The following is a 19,547-nucleotide window of genomic DNA, read 5'->3' as shown; positions in this document are numbered from 1 at the left end:
AGCTTTGCAAGAAACATGCCCTGCATTTCAGGGCACACGCCCCGAGCAAGGGAAAGGGAATTTCTCCGACCAAGCCATGGTCTCTCCACCAGCAGTCAGTCACAGCAATAGGATTTGTGAGACAAGATCACGTCTCGGATCTATCAAGACACATTTCTCTCCTCCAACTTGAGCTGTAACCTACACTGCACACAGAGGGGTGTCTCAGCCTTCCGATATGTTTAGATCAGTGCTCAATTCACCCTCAGCCCCTGAAGAAACTGCGCTCTAATCCGGAAATTCGAGGCACTGAACCACAAAACTTCTTGTTACTTTTAATCACTGTAAGGCAAACGTCATTCCTACTGCACCCGGTCACTGATTTCCACTTCTATTACTTGAAAGAGAGCAGCTGATTTGTGTGGGGTTTCGGCAGCTGCACATTTGCACCAAAGGAAGGCACATGGTGAAGGCGGGATGGAGGAGGCTCAGTTTGAGAAGTGCCCCCAATTTATTTATTGCACGGATTTGCTAGGAGATGGCTTTGCAGGAGGGGGAATGGAGGGAGCAGGAGGTGCAGCTCAGTGTGCTCCCACTGCACCTGGAGGACGGCGGTCACTGCGAGAGGGGACGCGGTGCTCGGTGCCCGCTCAGCACCCGCACAGAGCTGTGGCAAGCAGCAGCTCAGACGCAAAGTTCAGCAGGGATTACCTTCGGTGCAGACACCAAAAAGCCAGAAAGCTGGCGGCTCAAGAGATCAACGCAACCCATCGGCGCTCTGGCACTGCGAACTGCCAGCTCTCCACGCAGAATTCTGAGCAGCTCGCTCGGGCTGAGCAGCGCTGCTCACGGCACACAAAGGGCCGAAGGGAACCAGGCGCTGCCGGGGCACCCCGTCCCCGGGCACCGGCACCGCGATCATAGCCAGCCCGATCCCCCTCCCCGCAGGGAAGAAAGTCGGCAGGCATTAAGCAGCAGAGACTATCTCCGGAGTTGGGCACGAAACAAGAACGAGCTTCAGAGCACCGAGGCGAAGCGCTCCCAACTGCGGGCTCCTGAGGAAAGAGTCCCCGTCCCCGCGGTCCCTCCCCCGGGGCTGAGCCCAAGTACGAGCGGCAGCAGCCGGCACTCGGCGGGGTTACAACGGGCGGCCACGGCAGCGCTCAGGCCCCGCCGAAACCCCTCCCCGATAGAAAACCATCACCGTATTTCTGCAGGAAAGACACAGACAGCAGAGAGCCGCGAAGCAGCGCGGGGTGCGGGGCTCCGCGGGCAGGGCCGGGCCGGGAGCGGCCGCCGCTTACCGAGGGTGAAGAAGGGCAGCTCGGTGTTATCCAGATCGTCCTGCACGGCGACGCGGCCGGGCAGCTCGCTGCGGACGAAGAGCAGCAGCCGGGAATCGGCGGCGGCGGGCGGAGGGGCTCCGCTCCAGCTGATGTCGTTCTCTCGGAGCACCGGCAGCGTGGACACGGTGACCGTCTTCACGCGGCACGGACCGGGGGGTTCCCGCGACGCCGCCGCCGCCGCCGCCGCCGCGCCGGGCCCGACGCCCCACAGCACCGCCAGCACCAGCAGCACCGGCGGAACCGGCGGCAGCGGGGCCGGAGACGCGGAGCGGCGGCGCGGCGGAGCGGCCATGCCGGGCCGGGCCGGGCTCGGGAGAACCGCGGCGAAGCGACGCGAAGCGAAGCGGAGAGATGCGAGCGGTGCCGGGCGCACTGAGCCGCCCCAGCCCGCCGCCGCCGCCGCCGCCCGGCTCCGCCCCCTCCCCGCCCCGCTCCGCCCCGGCCCCGCTCCGATCCAGGCCCGCGGCCCCGAGGCCCCGCCGTCCCACAGCCGCTGGGCTTCGCGCCGTGGGCTCCGTTCTGCCCGTCGGCTTTTCCTGTGCGTTAACTCGGGCCACGGTTCCCTCGCTACCTGTAGCGGCCCTCAGGTGGGATCCCGGGCAGCCTGACCCCCTGGCGACGCGGCCCGCGCACGGTGATCTTTGAGGTCCCCAGAGCTTCTGGATCCAATGATTCGCCCTAGTGCTGTGCCACCCCACATCACCTGCCCCACCTGCCGTCCCGCAGCACCGCTTCACCCTCTCCCCTCACCATCACGTCGCTCTCCCATTGCCACCGCGCTTTGCAGACCTTTCTGATCCAGTCTTTCCCTTCAACATCTGCTCCCCTTCTGGCAGTGGGATGTAGCTCATTGCCACACGTACCCGCAGGTCTCGTCCTTCCCTCTAGGCTCTGCCTGGATAGCACAGAAACACGCTCCCTGCGAGCTTTTACTCGTTATTGGCTTGTTAGAGGTGAACAGACGTCTCCAGGTTCCAGGCACGTGGAGATGGCTCCCGGTGCTGAGCCTGGAGCAGACACGCTGCTGACTTAGAGCAGATTTCCAACCCGGTCTTTAACAGCCCACACTTAAATGGGAACCAGAAGCCAAATGCTGCTGAGGTCCCATCTGCAGTTGCCCATCTCCATCCATCACACAGGTGCCCTGATCCTGTGTGGATGGGTGTGTACACCAACCAGACATGCTCCACAGCTGTGGTTTTGGCTCACACTCGTCCTGGAGCCACATCAGAGCCGAGAGGGATGGCAGGTTGGAATTGCGGGGGGAGGGAAGGGGGCAACCACAGGGGTCAGCTTGGGGGCAAACCCCGGCAATTCATTGGGGCTGAGCCCAGCCCTCAGCAGCACGAGCTGCCCACGGGTGGGCAGTGAGTAACGGCGATGGGGAGAGGCAGCCCGCAGCGGTTGTGAGTCGATGACTCACAACAACAATTTCCGAGCGACTGCTAATCTACCTGATTTTATTTGTAGATGTACAGATAAAAGAAGATGTCAAAACCCTAACAAAGCGCGCTTAATGCTCAGGCTTATATTATTTCCACAAGCTAATTAAGATCAATTCATCATATGCCTATTGAGGCAAAACAGCCTTCTGAGATACCTAGGTCACTGAGTGCTGAAACCACAACAAGGGCACAACGGCACAGATGAAATGCAGCAAACAAACACTGGGGCCGGGCCCCGCTCCAGCTCAGCCCCAACAACTGCAGCTTTCACAGGGAGAGAGCTTCCACATGTGCACAGGGAGCATTGGGTAGGGAAAACTCTAACCACGGGAGAAAAGGTTCCCCCACCCATCCTCTTTTTATTGTTTTGAAGGGGATATGGATGGGTTTCGGACTGGCTGAGGCTGCTGTCACTTCATGCACTGATTTCTTTTCCCTAGTTTTGAACGTTCCAGGAAAGAGCAAGCAAAGGAACGGCACTGCGCAGGCATACAACATGACATATGATAAGACAGTCTGTCTAAAAGGAGATGAAGCACATTTTTATTTTTTAGAACTGGAAATCCTGTGAAAGAGGGAATCTATTTCTGTGTTGGGCTGTATCCCTCTTTAGATCTCCCTGTAGCCACTCTCTGTAGATCTGCATGCGTCCCATGTGGAGCAGAGACCTTTCTACACTGCTAGGCAAGGTGAAACAGAAGGGAAGGGGAGAGAAAACTTAGAGAAAGGGAAGGGGAAAACCAGGGGAAGAGAAGGTGCAACCTAGGGAAAGGGAAGAAAAAGTCAAGGGGAAACCTCAAGGAAGGCCTTGGGATACCAAGTGAAAGCAAGGGTCAAACTAGGGGAAGGCAAGGCAAAAGCAAGGGGCAGCCTAATGGAAGAGCAGGGGAAACCCAGGGGATGGACAGATGCAACCTAGGAGAAGGCAATGGGAAACCTAGAGGAAAGCCATCTAACCCATGGGGTCAGGATGGAGCCCAATGGGAGGTGTGCACTGGTGTGCAGGTTTCATCCTTCACATTTGGTATGACTGAATTGAAGAGGGGAATGCATCTTTTAATCTTTTAATATTAACCCAGCTGTTCTCTGATCTAGTACTGAACAATGAATGGAATGGGTTTTAGGGCGTAGAGTTGGAAAGAGAAGGTTGGGAGCCATGAGGTCAAACACTTCGCTGCTGACTGTCTGTCCTTGGGCAAGTCATGAGATAATAATAGAAAATCAGAACTGGGAGGGACCTCAGGGGGATGTCCTGTCTGTGCCTCCACCCAGAAACCAGCAGTACCTGTCTGATATCCTGTATTATATCCTCTATACACCCATTTTATTTTGCCTTAATGTCCACATCAGTGAAGCACAGCTAGCAGCTAGCTGAGATTTCTGCAAGCTCTTCTGTACAAACATGGGCACGATGATAAAGGGGAATGTTCCTCAAGCCACTGCCTTTAAATAGGCACATTCAGCCTAAATGCAGCCTGGATCCTTCCCAGTGTAAGCTCACATCTCAGCTTCTCTTTTGCAAGAAAAGGATTCCACCTGCTTTTTGGTTCTGAAGAATTGAGATAAACACAAAACTGTTTGAAAGCCACCGGTAATATTTGCAAAGTGAAATATTTCTGTCCTGGTTTATAACGGAGGTAATGGATTTCTATTATCCACCCTGAGCAGCATTCAATAGGAAAGCAAATGCTATGAGCAAAGGAAAACACACCACGGTGAGAAAGTTCCTCCTGCTAGGAAGATACCGAGGAACACTTAGTGAACTCTGCTTGTCTTGCAGGAGTTGCTGACAGGCCCCATCTGCTGGGGGTGCAGGGGGTGTGACGGGCTGTCAGGAGGCCGTGGCCCCATTCACACCCAGCGTGCAGCTCGGGGCACGCTGCTGCTATTCCCACCCCTCCATCAGCACAAGGGGGTTGGTGTCAGCGCATGCACATAGCAAAATGCAAGAAAATAATTAGATGTTGCCCTAACAGATAGAAAGGGTTGCAGAAATGCTACATGTGGCAGTCCCAAATGTGTGTTCCCCAGCACAAAAGCACAGACAGCATGAGCTGGGCGTTCCTCGGCTGTTGGGTGCACCGCTGGGATGCTCTCCATGCAGCAGCCCCGAGGAGCAGGCCATTCCACCTCCTGTCTGCACCTGCCCACCTTCCTTCCAGCTTTTCACCCAAATTTCTTTCAGCACAAGCTTTAGGCACTATCTTCTTCCTTATTCCCAAGCTCAGCTCCGGGGTTGGTTTCATCTGTATGATGATATCCTGGGTGGGATTCAGAAACCCATGGTTCTGTTCCTCTGGGAAGAACTTTGTGCAGACAATTTACAGGAAAATGCTTAAAACACTCAAACTTTCCAGGTGTAAAAAGGACGGGGAGGGAGAAGGTGTTTGAGTTAAAGGGTCACACATGAAGTGCTCTTCGACTTCCAATCCTGGGAGCTGAGTTTCTGGGCACGCAGAACTAATGCATCTTTTATCGGCTGGCACCGAGGAGGAGGTTATCGCAAAGCCGTCAATAGTGGCTCTCTGAAGTGGCTTTCAATTGCTCTATTACCAAAGAGATGTGCGTACAGCAACAGTCAGTAAAATGCACCATGTATTTACAATGTACCGAGCAACTTCACGCCCAACACGTTGCCAGTCAGAACGCCAGCAAGCGGAGAAGGAAGCCAGAGCTGCGGTGCAATCACAGGGCTATGTTTCACACTGCAAGAGCCCTATCAGCATCAATAACTCCACTAAAGAGGCGAGAAGGATTTTTATATTCCGAAGGAGATGTCACAGGATTCATTTTTTTTTTTCTAAGCTGAGGTGCAGGAGTGCTGGTGTGCAGCCACACGGTGTCTGCCTGCGGGCTGCGGCCGCACTGCTCCTGTGTGCTGTGGTCGGCTAACACGAGCTGAGGCAGCAGACAGGCTGCGTCAGCACTTGGAGACATCGCCTCCTTGAGGGGGGGGAGGTGACTGGGGCCTCTTACTGGATCTCCCTGCAGCATTTGGGGTCGAGGTCCAGACAGAACTGATGCTTTACAAATAACAGACTCAGCCGACCCCCTGGTGGAAGGTGCACCAATGCCCACCAGCGCAACGTTGGGGCACTTGCTGGTCTTGCTGCCACCTTGCAGCCACCATCTCTACAGCTCACCCTGCTGCCCCTTTCCAAGCCACCCCATGGGCAAAAGGAGGCAGGCACAGCCTATCCGTGAGTGCCTTACAGAGGAAGGGAGATCCCAGGGACGACTGGAAGGCAACCAGCAACTGGAGCCAAGGGAGGGAAGGCTTTTGCTGGAACAGACAGCAGCAGGAATGCTGCACACTGTGGTTCCCCTCCCTACCACACCGCCAGTCCATCACTGCCTGCCCTCAGACACCCACGAGCAATAGCAGCCTCCGGCACAGCTCCCCTCCTTCCCAAGATGAAAGAAACTTTAAATGCACATAACTCTTGTACTCTACTTAATTAATCAGGGTGGGTTTTATTTATTTATTTTTTTGCATTACGAGTGAAACTTCTTTGATGCATGAAATATTAAGGAGCAGACAAGGGAGGGAAAGGAGAAGGCTGTGGAGGGGAGGGGCCAGGAGTGGCTTTTGCTGCTTGCAGATGGACGGGCAGAGGGACAGAGGCTGCACTGCCAGCAATGAGTCTTCACAGGATGCTCTGTCCAGGCAGACAGTGAGAAAAGGGTTCTCCCTGCATTTCTTTCCTCTCTGACAACAGTTTTTAATTCCACGTTCAACCCGTGTGCTCATCCAGGTTGGCTCTCACTGGAAGGGGACGGTGCCTCATTAAACTTTCATGAAAAATAATCTCTGGTTGATTCGTTGTTGCTTTTTTTTTTTTTATCTCGTGATGGCTGCGAGAGAGCAAAGTGAAATGCTTCTTTGGGAAAAAAAAAAAAAAAGAAAAAAAAAAGACAGCTCAGTTCCGGAAGAGCCAGCGTGGCTTTTAGTCAGATGAGGCTCTCCCCAAGGATGCGTGAGTACTTATCTGTGTTACTGGTTGGCAAGTGCCATTCCCACACTGAGCTGTGGAGGAGAGAAAGCAGAAATCTGCACGCGTCAGTGTGGATATCGCAGCAGCCCTTGACAGGGCACAGTGAGGACTCACTGCCACAGTGCTGGCGTACAGCAGAGACACTCTGCTCTTAAAGAAAACCAACAGAAGCCCTTTGATCCCAAAGCACCACACTGTCAGCCACCTGGCAGGTCTGCCCAGAAGTCCAAAGTAAAGTCCCAATGAGCATTTGATAAGACAAAAGGAAATGGTTTCAAACTAAAAGAGGGGAGATTTAGGCTGGATACAAGAAAGTTTTTTACAATAAGGGCAGTGAGGCACTGGCACAGGTTGCCCAGAGAAGGGTTGGGTGCCCCATCCTTGCAGATCTGGTGGAGCTGTAGGTGTCCCCATTCACTGCAGGGAATGGGACCAGATGCCCTTTATGGATCCCTTCCAACTCAATTCTGTGATGCCAATGGACAACCCAGAAGAGCCAGGTGCTGGACAGCCCCAGCCCACTGCTACATAGCAGTTTCTCCATAAGCAAATGGCAATGGTGCAGCCTGCGTTAACTGTATAAAGGGTAATAAATGAATAAATGGGTTAATTATATCCACCACAGAATTTAATTAGACCAACTCTGTTCACTCTGCTTCAGCCAAAATCTCAATTATAAATCTTTATTTTCAAGGTTTTACAGCTTGAACATAAAAACTTGCTCTGGGCTCAGACATGACACACAAGGTTTGCTGTTCAGGGACTGCTCTTGTTTTTTTTTTTTGTTTTTTTTTTAACCAATCTTTTTAGAAAAGGTCAGGCTGTGGGACCAGATGGCTTGAGGGGAAGGTAATGAAGACACAGAGCTTTCCTGAAAGAGATGGCAGGCTGAAAGTGGGCAGCTTCACAGCACTGAGGCATTATTACGGTCTGTGGGTGAAACCTGCTCAACTCACCCGTCCCTGTCAGGTGCAAGCCCTCCCTGCCAAACCGACCCAGCACTATGAACCCCAGCACCCATAGCACAGAGCAGGGCTGCAGGGCTGGGGCAAGGCATCCCCCAGGCACAGCAGTGCAGGGGAAGCTCACACAGCTGCTCCAGGAATGTGCCCTGGGGCTGCCAGGTGTGTGCTTGCTGCTTCCCCAGCAGCCCGAGCTCCACACCTGCCCCTGCCCTCCTCCCAGGAGAGGCTGCAGAGAGGGCTGGAAAAGTGCCGTGCCTCTTTATTTGCCTTCTACTTCTCAAATGCTGTGATTCTGAAGGTAATTTAGGGCCTGCCTCCTGCTTTCTGGAGCTGACGGTATTGAAATCCAGTACTTCTGTCTCGTTAAACGCGCTCTGAAATATTCTGATCATTCCAAAATGTCAATAGTGTTACAGCAAAAACAGAAAACATGTTTACCAGCAGCAGAACCACACAATCTCAGGTCACATCCTCGTTCAATCTGAGGCATGTTCTTTGTTTCCTCATCGAGTTAATCGGTTGATTTGCTTTCCCTGCCCTATGCCAAAGCCTCCACCTCTCCCTGCATGGAAGCAGAGCTGAGGACCTCACTGCTAATACTCATCCTGGCAAGGTGCTGCCTTCATCTCTGCTCTTCTTCCAAAGTTTGGCCACCCTGGCACATCAGCTCCCCCCTCAAGCCCAGTACATCTGCACATAATGTGTCCTAAATACGGAGCCACTTCATAAACTAGAACAAATCTATCTGGTAAGTCAGACTCCAGCAGAGCTGAATGCATATTTAACCAGCAGATCACAACAGATTATTGTCTGGTTGGTGCACCATGTAATTTAACCCTTCAAAAACGTTGGCGTGCATCCACCAGCCAAATCACTGCTCAGGAGGTGATGATATACGGAACGAATTACCGGTAATAAAGAAAAAGATATATGGGATGGATTAATCAAATCATAAATTTCTTAAATCCCTATGGCAGTCCATAAATCAGTTTTGGCTCTCTGTTCCTGGCCCTCATTCAATGTATAATGCGAAGCACCAATGACCTACGTGTCTTTTAGGTGCTCAGTTGGACACACTCCGGGTAAAACAGAGAACCCCCTTTTCTAAAAATGTCACATCCCTGTGTTTCAAATTGTACCACTGAAAATGTGCCTGTGGGAAGGCAAAGATTATATATACACCCTTGTACCAAGGGTTAAATCAGACGCAGGGTAGGCATGGCACAGCCTGGATCAGCTGTAGCTTACTGAGACAGGGCTCCAAGCATAGGAAACAACCCTAGGGAAGCCTAGCAGCCATCCTGATTTTTTAGGTTCTTACCCTGTTTTATGTGTTCACAGCAGCTGGAAGGCCTGGAACAGAACATACTGCTGGGACCACAGCAATCAGCAGCCACTTTGCTGCTGCTCTGTAGGACCTGCACCCACGCTCCATCCAGGCTGAGCAGAATCTCATGCCCGATTGTTATTTCCATTAGGAGCTTGGAATCAGCCCCTTACACCAACCCAGCTCAGACTGACCCTCACTGTCAGCCCACTTCCTCCCAGCACAGTTCCCCAGCCTCTGCACCTATTAAACTTGTGCTGGTTTTATGTGCAGGAAGGAAACCCCTAATCAGGCTTCTGCTATTCCTAACCCTCACCTGAGCCCTGTCTCTACCAGCAGCCCTTGCCTTGGGACCTCTGCTGCCCCAATCAAGCCTGCATTAACGAGCATGCCAGTGTATCAGCTGCATGGCCTGGGAAGGTCTCTGCTGTTTCAGTGTGAGGGCTGAAAATAAGAGCAGCAGCATGCTCAGAATGAGCCCAAACATCAATGCGTGTCTACCAGAGGGAGCAGCAGGCTTTAGAAGTTCGATTTCTTTTTGACTGTCCACAAGAGACATGAAACAAGGAGATTAAACACCCGGAATAAACACCTATAAATAAAACTGACTATTTAAGCCCACAAAAGCCAGGACATCAGTCACAAGGGCTCCTGCTCACCTCCAAGCCCAGCACAGAAATGTCTCTGATTTTGTTTACAGCTGCACAGGACAACATCAGAGCATCCACCTCCCTTTGAACCTGGCTGCTGCTCGGCAGAGATCCCACTCCAACACCAATTATCAAAGTGCTGCTTTGGCCAAGGAACTGCAGCTGGGGATTGTTGTTCCCTTCTTCCTCTCCCTTCTCCAAAAGAAAGTGAAAAATCACCACAAACAAACAAGAGTAACAACAACAAAAGCCTGTTTTCTTAAAAAAAAGAAAACATTGGCAGAGCCGAACCTGAGCTGTAGTGGGAGAGGGTTAAACTCAGCTGTTCTTGATGCAGGCAGGCAGAGGGGCTGCGTGCCTGGCAGCGGATGCCCTCTGTTGGCATCTTTCAGCAATATGATTAGCACCACAAGCTGCCTGCTCCCAGGCGCTGTGATTTGCTTATTGTTTGTCTTGAGCCATGCAGAACAGCCCTCCGTGCAAGGCCTGAGCTGTGAGCACCAAGTAAATTACAGCAGCCCCTGCTCCGGTGTGCCCACACCCTGAGTGCAGGAGGATTTGCACACCCTTCGCTGCACAGCAGTGCAAATATGTTCTACAGGACTGTTCCTCTGCTCCTGTTCTGGCTGGGAGCTCATGGCTCACTCTCACTTTGCAGGTATGTGCCCCACTGATGGATGCAGCTTCCCACAGCGAGCAGCTCCACCTGCAGCCCCAGGAGGAACCAGTGAGTTACAGGTGAGCAAAGCAAGCAGAAAGCAGGGATGCACAAAGAGTACTCTTGCAGCAAGCATTGATACAGATTTTGCAGACCATGGGTTTCTCCTCCAAAATTAATTCCTTCAAGAACACGTATTAAAAAAAATAATGTACTAATTAGCTTATATCTGCTGCTGCCAGAGTTTGTGCCTAAGCATAGGCCCACAAGTTGCGAAGTAGCTTCCCTGGGAGCTGCTCCATGCGTCCTAGAAAGCAAAGACAGCATGTGCCTCTTGGCAGACCTGAGATAGAGCACAGCTCAGGGATGCCAGATGCACAATTTGCAGGGAAGGTTCATGGCTCTGGGCTGCTCCTTACCAACGACCCTGCAGATCACCCTGACCGGTGCCACAGTGCACATCCCTCCATAGAGAAGGGCTGCACATAGAGACTGTGTATAGAGACTGTTTGCAGAGCTCATACCACCTTAGAGCACTGACCTGCACCTCGTGGATGTGCTATCAAGACCCTCAGGGGTGGTGGTCCCACCGGGCCGCCTGCTGAGAGGCCAGAGCACCAGGAAGGGTCTGCAGGGACAGGGCAGATCCAAGGTCCAGACAAGAGGAGCTGACCCAGAGGCACAGCATGGCACAAACGAGCTGGAGACAGCCTCCACGCACAGACCAGAAAGAGCTTAGCAACTCATCTAGGCTTAAGTACAGCCCATCAAGGTTGAGACAGGTGGGACTAATTAGGGCTCGTTAGGGCTCATTAGGGCTCTCCTGGCCTGACAGCCTTTCCCAGGTGCAAAGGGGAAGGAACCTGACAGCAGCTGGGACTAGAAATGATGTCTCCTCCTGCTGCTGGGCTCAGAAACAGCTCTCAGAAACAGCTACAAGCGAGCTGTACAAGGGAGGTCTCATCTTCAAATTGCCTTTTGTAGCAGTTCAAAGGGGCAGTGCTACCATTCACCCCGTTCTCAAAACTTTCCTCAGTAGAGAGCGAGCACAACTACGTGTGTGATTGACTTGTGGTTATTTTATTGCCAAAGGAAGCAAAGAAAACTCTGAACCAAAGGAGATCATAAGCAATAAATGACGATTATTCCAGTTACAGTCTCCTTCGTATGTCTCTCCGAGGAGACTTTATAGCAGAGATTATATGGTAGGAGTGGATTTACGCTTGGAGGGGATCTAAGTGCCTTTTTCCTGCAACGGGCTGGAATCTTGTTTTAATGGTAGATAAAAAACAAGGTGCAGAGAGGGCTCATCTGTGTGCGTGTGGGGGGAGTCTCGTAAATCCTATTTGGTATATCAGGGATAATCTAAACAGCTGGTAATAAGAAACAGGAATAATCTTAAGTAAACCCTGTGAAGCCAGTGCAAATATTTAAGTCACTTATTCAAAGGGAGCCATAGCAAGATCTGCCTTAAGAAAGACAGATCAAAGAGTATGGAAGTTCTTACATGTGAATACAATCACACCATCCCTGCTCCGTGACCCAAATTTAGACGGGCTCTCAGTTTCAGGAGGATGAATTCTGACCAATCTGGTGTCTATTGGAGGAGCTGTCAACACCGTGAGTTATGAGGGCACTTTGGTACCGCTTAAATCATCTCAAAAACAGAAATGAAATGTTGTGGTGGTATTTCATGGCTCTGTCTCTCCCAGTCTGCCCTTGGGCAAAGCAGGGGGTGAGGGACACAGCTTCGTGCGGAGATCCGGACCCCATCTCACCCCTCTGCTCTATGGAAGGGCCAACTGATGGCTGCCATCCCTTCTCTGCCTCACAGAAGGACCTGGAGAAGTCTTAAGCTCATTAATATGTCATCTTCAGAATGTGCTTCTTATTGCCTTTGTTCTGGAGTGGGAAACTCTCAGAGCATCTGATGAGTTTCTCTTCTGTTCACTCAAATTTCTGAGTCACTCTTCTAGTTTCCTCGGGGCTGAAATTCTGCTTCCAATAAGTCCAGAGTGCCTCACTTTTATGTACAGAAGACTCCCGGTTCTCAAAGCGGTCTTCTTAATTTAATTAATTCTTAAAGATTGCCTTTAAAACCCGAGCAGTCATTAAAGACGTTATTGTCCTTTTTTTTTTTTTTCTTAACAACCTTTAGTGAGGCGCCTCTTGACAGATAACTAATTCCCCAATTAATATAAATATTCAATGCTCCAGCTCCCGCTGTAGTAGTAACCAACTGCGGCATCGTCTGACCTTGCCGTGCTGTACACAAAGCATCACACTCATCGTGTAGCAAATGCAACAGGGAAGTTGTTTTGCACAGATGCACAATCCTGGCACTGCACATCTCAGGAGAAGCTTGTCATAGCCAACCATCAGGGAATCAGCCATGCTTTGCAGCAACAAGAGGAAACACGGGTTGGACATGAGTGGCGAGCGTCTTCCATTGGCCGTATTGCCGCCCTCTGTTTGTTTCTGTTTCAGGTCCTGGAAGTGCTTGCAGAAAAAATTGCTTTCAGTAAGAATAATGTATTGCCTCTTCGGGCTGATTTAAAGTGGATATTTTACCCTACTGGGAAACAATAATGAAAGAAGCCTGATTTTTACCAACCGCCTCATGAATCTCCCAACACATTTCTCTTTTTCCTAAATCTCACAAAAGGTTTTTTCTTTTTTCTTTTTTTTTGCATTAAAACTCATATCTGTTCTACACCCCCACTCTATACAATATCTGTTTTCTCTCTGATGAAGCGCACTTGTTTGCCGTTGTGTGTTGACCAAATGGTTTCTGGCTTTACAATCTGTCACTGGTTCTACGTTTACAGCTTGCAATTAAGGGCTTTGATTAAATATTTTGCACAAAGCTGCTTGTTCCAATAGCCAATCCTTATATATTTTCCAAAACACAGCAAAAAAAGATAAGAGTACTGGAAATTAAACAAAGATTGAAGTTATAAAAACGCCCTTTAGAGTCTGGATAAACATGTACTGTGCTTTATAGCCAGGGATGTTATCTCTTTTGATACTCTGGCTTGCCCTTGGGTGGCAGGAAGCAGTCTTCCCTGGATTTCTATAAATGAGCCTGAAAATCTTCTTGTGTAAAGCACGTACATAACACGGCCATGCAGGATATTTTTTAAATGGTGTTTTTTAAGGAAGCATGTGGTTCCAAAAGACACTTTTTCCATCGATATGGACATGGTCCCCTTCATACAGAGACCTTCATGCCCTTCCCACCCTCGCACTGGGTCTCCCAGCCACACTCCCTGGAGCAGCACTGTGCATTGTTTTGCACTCCCTTGACATGAACCATTTCCCTGGATGGCTCATGAAGCCTACAGAGCACTGAGAGCCTCTCTCTGTTGCTCTCCTGGGCTCCTGCCCACTCAGAGTAGCTGTTGCAGGCTCCTATTTCTCCATCAAACTGAGATTCTGTAAAGGAAAGGAAAGATGATTCCTACCCCCCAAGACATTGATCGAGGAGGGCATCCAAGCTGGGCTGGCTGTGCAGGCAGCTCGCTGCTGAAGGCTTCTCTATGGAGACTGAGGGACCCATTTGGGGTGAGCTAAAAGGATTTCCCCCGATAGCTGTCGTCTTCATGTTGGCACATATGTCCCTTTGGGGCTTCCTGCAGTATTGTCATCTCTTGTGCCTCTTCACTTCCTATACAATCACGGAATCATTAAGGCTGGAAAAGACCTCTAAGATTCACAAGCCTGACCCCAACCCATCCCCACCAAGCCCACTGCCTGCATCGCTCAGAGCCACATCTCCACATTTCCTGATCACCTCAGCACAGTGCCGTGTCACCTCCAGATGACACTGTGATACTGGGACCGATTTCCTCCTCTGACAATCCTCAATCCGTACACCTGAACAAGCAGCAGGAGGCATTTTATGAAATGAGAAAAGTCTCGTTCAGCATTTCCCCAACCTCTCTGCTATCCCTTCACAGCGTGGTAGCAGATGCTAGGGGCCATGCAGGGCACTTCCCATTGATGCAGAGCTGGGGTATATCCTAAGCGTGTCTTTCGTTATTTACACCCACTCACCAGTCCTCAAACAAATGCAGAAATTTCTTCTTCCAGAGTTCCCTGAGCTGCTCTTCCCAGGCTTGGGCTTTGGATACAGCCTTCACTCCAATCCAAGATCCAGGCAGAAAGGAAATTGCTGGGAATTTCTCCTTGAAAAACTGGCTCTGCAGGTAAGCCTTGCACCGCCCAAACAGGTGTTCCATTTTCCTTCTCTTCTAGACTGATGTTTTCCTTGCAAACAGATTCTCCCATTTCTGATCCCTGGACATACAGCCTATGGTTGGCAACCCTGCCCATGGCAGGGGTGTTGGAATTACATGATTTTTAATGTCCCTTCCAACCTAAGTCACTCTATGACTTATTACTCCTGTTACTTCCCTTGATCTCTGTCCAGTTGTTCCACCTCTTCCTTCCCATGTGATAACCCCTCTGGCCACAGAGATCCAGTTCAGCATCCCCAAGGACTGTACATGTCCTGAATCATTTGCTGTTTTTTACAACCTGGATCATGTTTGCTATTTTTGTAGCAGCTTGATACCGTTGGCTTATATTCCTTTTGTGGTACAGAGTAACCCCCAGTTCTCATTCTGTTGAACTAAAGCCCAGTTTGCTTACACAGTCTATCATTCCCAGGCTGCCCCAGCTGCATCTCAGCCTCTTATTTTTCAGTTCATTTCTCCAGTCTGTCACAGAGGTGTTTGAAAAAGGGTGTCCTTGATGAATCGGTAGTCAGAGACTCCTCTCCTTGACACTTCCTAGATACCTGCAAATGGTATAATCTGGTCTTTTTTCAGGATTTTTCAGGGATTCGAGATAAATTGGTGGCTCTATAACTCACTACCCCCGCTCTCTTTCCCAACACTTTTCTGAGTTATGCATTTTTTGTCCTTTTTCAATCTTCTGATGCTTCCAGAGATAACCCCTAACGACTCTGAGATTGCCACAGCCAGTTCTGTGAGTATCCATGGCTTCAATTCACCAGGTCTGGGATAATCTTCCCAGAAGGGTTTTCTTCCTTGCTTCTGTCAGTCAGCAGCTGGCTTATCACCAGGAACAGAAGGGATTATATCCCTTGTAAGCATTTTATCCGCTTATCTATGGATGTTCATTATCTGTCTATCACTCTCTGAATCCTCTGGAGCCCTTGCCCTCCGTGGTTGGTTTGTAGCACTGAGTTCCACTAGTTTGCCCCTTCTGCCCATTCAGACTTCAGTGTAATCAGAGCCAGGCTCTTCTCACAGTGAAGGATGAGCAGCAATGGTCACGAGTAGCAAGGAGAAATTTTGGCTAGATATGAAAATCCCAAGACTTTCTGGCTGCACAAAGCAGGGATAGGTAGGATGGGATGGGTACAAAAATATCCAATGAGGATACCAAAGAATAAAACCTTATTCTTTAGTTTTCCCTCCACATTTCCCCTGTGAAGTATAACCAAACCCAGCCACAGAAGAATACCAGAACTGTCCATGCTATCTGAGCTAGATCCTCTGTGCAGGCTGGAGCATGCCTGTAAGCAGCTCCTTTCCACCACCCCAGTGTTATACCCACGACATCACCAGTTTTATCCTTGTCTGAGATGTCTTAGAAACATGTGCCCATGTACCTTTCAACTTTAAGAACCAAAAGAAATAGACCAAGATAAGGGAGAGGCTCTGGGTAGGTCTGGGCAGGATATGTCTCCTCCATCCATCCTAACTAAACCTAAATTTCATCTCCCATTGAGACAACTGAGAGAGTTCATGACATCTTGTCCTCTCCAAGCACCCCACTGTTGGGTCTCTGAGGTGAAGGGCCGAAGGTAGCAATGCCTGCTCTTGAGCAAACACCCACACTGTGCTGTGCTCTGAGCACCAGGCACTCGGCAGTGCTGGATGACCCTCTGCTCTCCCGATGTCTCTTTCCCATACCAAGGGTTTATCCACAGGTCCCTCTTGGCACTGCTACACCGCCTCATCAGAGCTTGATGCTCTTTAGGGAGGTATGTTTTTTGAGCAATTGGCTCACTCTAATTAAATTAAAAACAAACCAAAAACCATAACGAGGAAAAGAGAAGGGAGTGGGGGAGAAGGAAAGTGAGAGAGAAAAGAAAAGCACATTTATTTGAAAAACTCCAGCCCAGCTTTCATTGCTGGAGAAGAGCTCCATCTCACACAATGAAACCTGCTTTCTCCTCATGTGAACTGCTCTCAGCTTGCGCAACAATAGGAGATCAAAACCCATGTAAGAAGTGATTTCTAAGTATCTGAGCATCTTAATGGGAAATTCTCCAGCAATTGCTTGGCTACTTTTATCTGCAATTAGATATTAAAATTCCGAACCGAAGTATTTTCCAGGTGAAAATGTAAAATACAACAAGGTCTTGTCATCTAGCTTTGCTGTTCCCCCCCATCCCATGAATAACATTTGCTTTTTTTTTTTTCCCTTTTATCAATCTGATCAGGGACCTGATGAGGAACACAAGCGAGAGAAATGCCCACGAAGGGCTGCAGGGAGAGATAATAGGAGGATCTTTGCACTCTAGCACTGCTTGCCTGGCCTCTTATTGACAGAGCCTCCAAGATACTCAAAGATAGCCTTGCTGCAAGTTACATTACCTTGAGATTTATTTCGATGCCACAGAAAAGTGAGGGGGGTGAGGGCAGGGGGAGGGGGGGCTGGAGATGTTGCTGTGGGTAGAGTGATTATAACCAGAATTTCTTTTTAATGCAAAAATCTTTAGCCCGACAAAGGATCCATCTCTGGGAGAGGTTTTTCAGCATCTGATCCCCCACCCCTTTGCATCGGAGCATTGCAGAATGTACTTGGAAGAGCGGTGAGTTCGTTTTAACCGATAGCATTCAGCGCTTTTTACTGTGCTATTCATCCATATGACAAAGCTGAGAGGGGAGCCCATACTTCTTCCTGACTTTTTATTGCTTTTCAGCCCAGTGGGAACCGGTCGACATGAAAAAAAGTGGTTTAACCGCAAAATATGTTTAAGCTGCTTTTTTTTTCTCTTTTTTTTTTTTGTATGTCAGACAGAAGGAGGAAGGGGAGGTGCAACAGTGGCAGAGCAGTCACAGCACAGCAATTGGAAAAACAAACTCAAACTCAACCACAGCGCTGGCACATGTGAGCCTGGAGGTTTGGAGATAGAAGAGGTGATGATGGCCTTCAAGTGCTGGGACCTTCGTGCTGTGTGACAAGAGATAAGATAGAGAATCATTGCTGTGTGTCTTAACAGAAGCTCCTGGGAAGCTCTGAGAGAGGCTGGATGAGAGCTCTGAAATCATCTTCCCGAACCCCAACCCACCCCCCCACACTCACTGACCACATCCCTCAGTGCCACATCTCCACGTTCCTCAAATACCTCCAAGGATGGTGACTCCACCACCCCTGGGCAGCCGTGCCACTGCATTGCTGCTCAAGAAGTTGTTCCCAGCATCCAACCAAACTCTCTCCTAGGCACAACTTAAAGCCAGAGTGAAACATCACATGATATACTTCAGAAGTAAATTCTTTTTTCTATCTGTACAGTTAACAGAATAAGCAGTCCAAATAGTATGGCAGTCAGGATGTATAACAAAGGAGATTATCATGGTAGAAGAGAATAATCAAAAAGAGATAGAATGCTCATCCATGTCCCAGGCTCATAGTGGAAAAACTCCAAAGCAAACAATCTCCAGAGAGAAATCCTTCCCCAGTGGCAGTCAGCCCTTAAATGAGATCTAGGAGAGGTGGAGCCAGGCTCCACCCCTTGTGGTCACACAGGTGCATTGCCTTCAACTGTGCTCCCAGGGCTGACTCAGTGCTTGCCTCAGGTTATTAATCTGTGGTTCAGGCCATGATTCAACAATTCCCATGCACTATCTCTATTCAAATTACCACTATTTTTAAATTAGAAATGAAAAGAAGCCTCTGCTTAGCAGAAATATTGCTAAAGTATCTCACACCAGCAAGAAATAGTAGTGAAACAGTATTTACATGGCCCAACATGACTCTTCCTTTCTTCCGTTTTTTCTTTTTTTTTTTTTTTGAGGCTAACCCTGCTCATTGACTTGCAACACAAGCATTTAATCACCCCTTTGAAAACAAATAAATAAATAATCTTCACATTTTATCAAAGAAATAAGAAACGATCATTTCTAATTTTGGAATGCTGCTCTGTGAAGCAAATGTGAAGCAATTTTCTCAGCTCTCTGTCAGTGCATCCCCACGACTTTTGTGGGGCTGCAGTATCCCCTCTCCATGCCCCCATCTTCAGAAGCTGGGCTCGCAGCAGTGAGCTCCTCACAACAGAATCTGCCCCTGGAAGAGATCAACAGAAGCTCTCACAACAAGCAATGCTCCCAGCTCCAAATAACACAACTTTCTTCCCCAGCTGCTCTTTCTGCTGGAGAGTCTTTTAAGAGTTTCTTTTGCTCATAACCTCTTCTGATAAAGTGAATCTCTCCAGCTGAGCCCAGTCTGGCTTCAGTCTCCCTTGTGCAAGATGAGCATGTTAACTCCTTCCCCACCAGGAACCCAGCTCTCCCAACATGCAGGTCAGGGGCTGTGGTTGGTGCTGCAGTTGCTTAGGTGAGCTCAAGGCACTTTGTATCAAAAGCAAGAAAAGACTGGGCTTCTGCCATTCCAACTCCTGCAATTTGCAGGCTACTGCAACATAAGCCGAAGTTGGTAAGAGAAAGCACTCCTGCTCCAGCTGCACTGATGTCCATCTGGGTGGTGGTATAGCACTAACAGCTCCATCTACAGCAGCTGTGGTTCTTCCAAGGACTGCAGCACGGCCTGCTGCTGGATGGATGCCATGGAGCATGCCTCTCCACGGTTGGTGTCCTCTGGCCAGCTGGTTGCTCTTGGCTCTGGAGATGGAATGCCAGCTGGGCAATGACACTGGAACAGCAATGACTGGAACAGGATGCTCAGGGAGGTGGTGGAGTCACTGTCCCTGTGGAGTTGTAGCACTGAGTGACAAGGTCAGTGGGCAGTAATGGTGGTAGGAGGACAGTTGGATTGGAGGATCTTGGAGGTATTTTCCAGCCTTAACAATTCTACAATTCTATGACTGCTGCCCATTGCTCTGCAAAGGAATTAATGTAGGGAATGGAGGTCTATCAGCACCACGTGGATTCCTCTCTCCTTGGGTGGTGAGGGGGTAAGAGTCA

General features: G+C 49.7%; 1 protein-coding gene across 1 annotated transcript in view; it reads right to left on the bottom strand.

Moving 5' to 3' along the window:
• ASTN2 (astrotactin 2) overlaps window positions 1-1,617 on the bottom strand; it is a 250,356-nt gene extending 248,739 nt beyond the window's left edge. Inside the window, exon 1 of the mRNA XM_065737613.1 lies at window positions 1,284-1,617. Within this exon, the coding sequence (XP_065593685.1) occupies window positions 1,284-1,617 (334 nt within the window). The remainder of the gene's footprint in view (window positions 1-1,283) is intronic.
• Between the last annotated feature and the right edge of the window lie 17,930 nt (window positions 1,618-19,547).

This window comes from Cyrtonyx montezumae, unplaced genomic scaffold (assembly GCF_038088225.1).
Source record: "Cyrtonyx montezumae isolate F1298 unplaced genomic scaffold, pur_monq_1.0 scaffold_20, whole genome shotgun sequence".
In the NCBI taxonomy this organism is placed as follows: domain Eukaryota; kingdom Metazoa; phylum Chordata; class Aves; order Galliformes; family Odontophoridae; genus Cyrtonyx; species Cyrtonyx montezumae.
The sequence above is the reverse complement of the archived record's forward strand: the minus strand, read 5'-3'. Positions and strand labels throughout refer to the sequence as shown.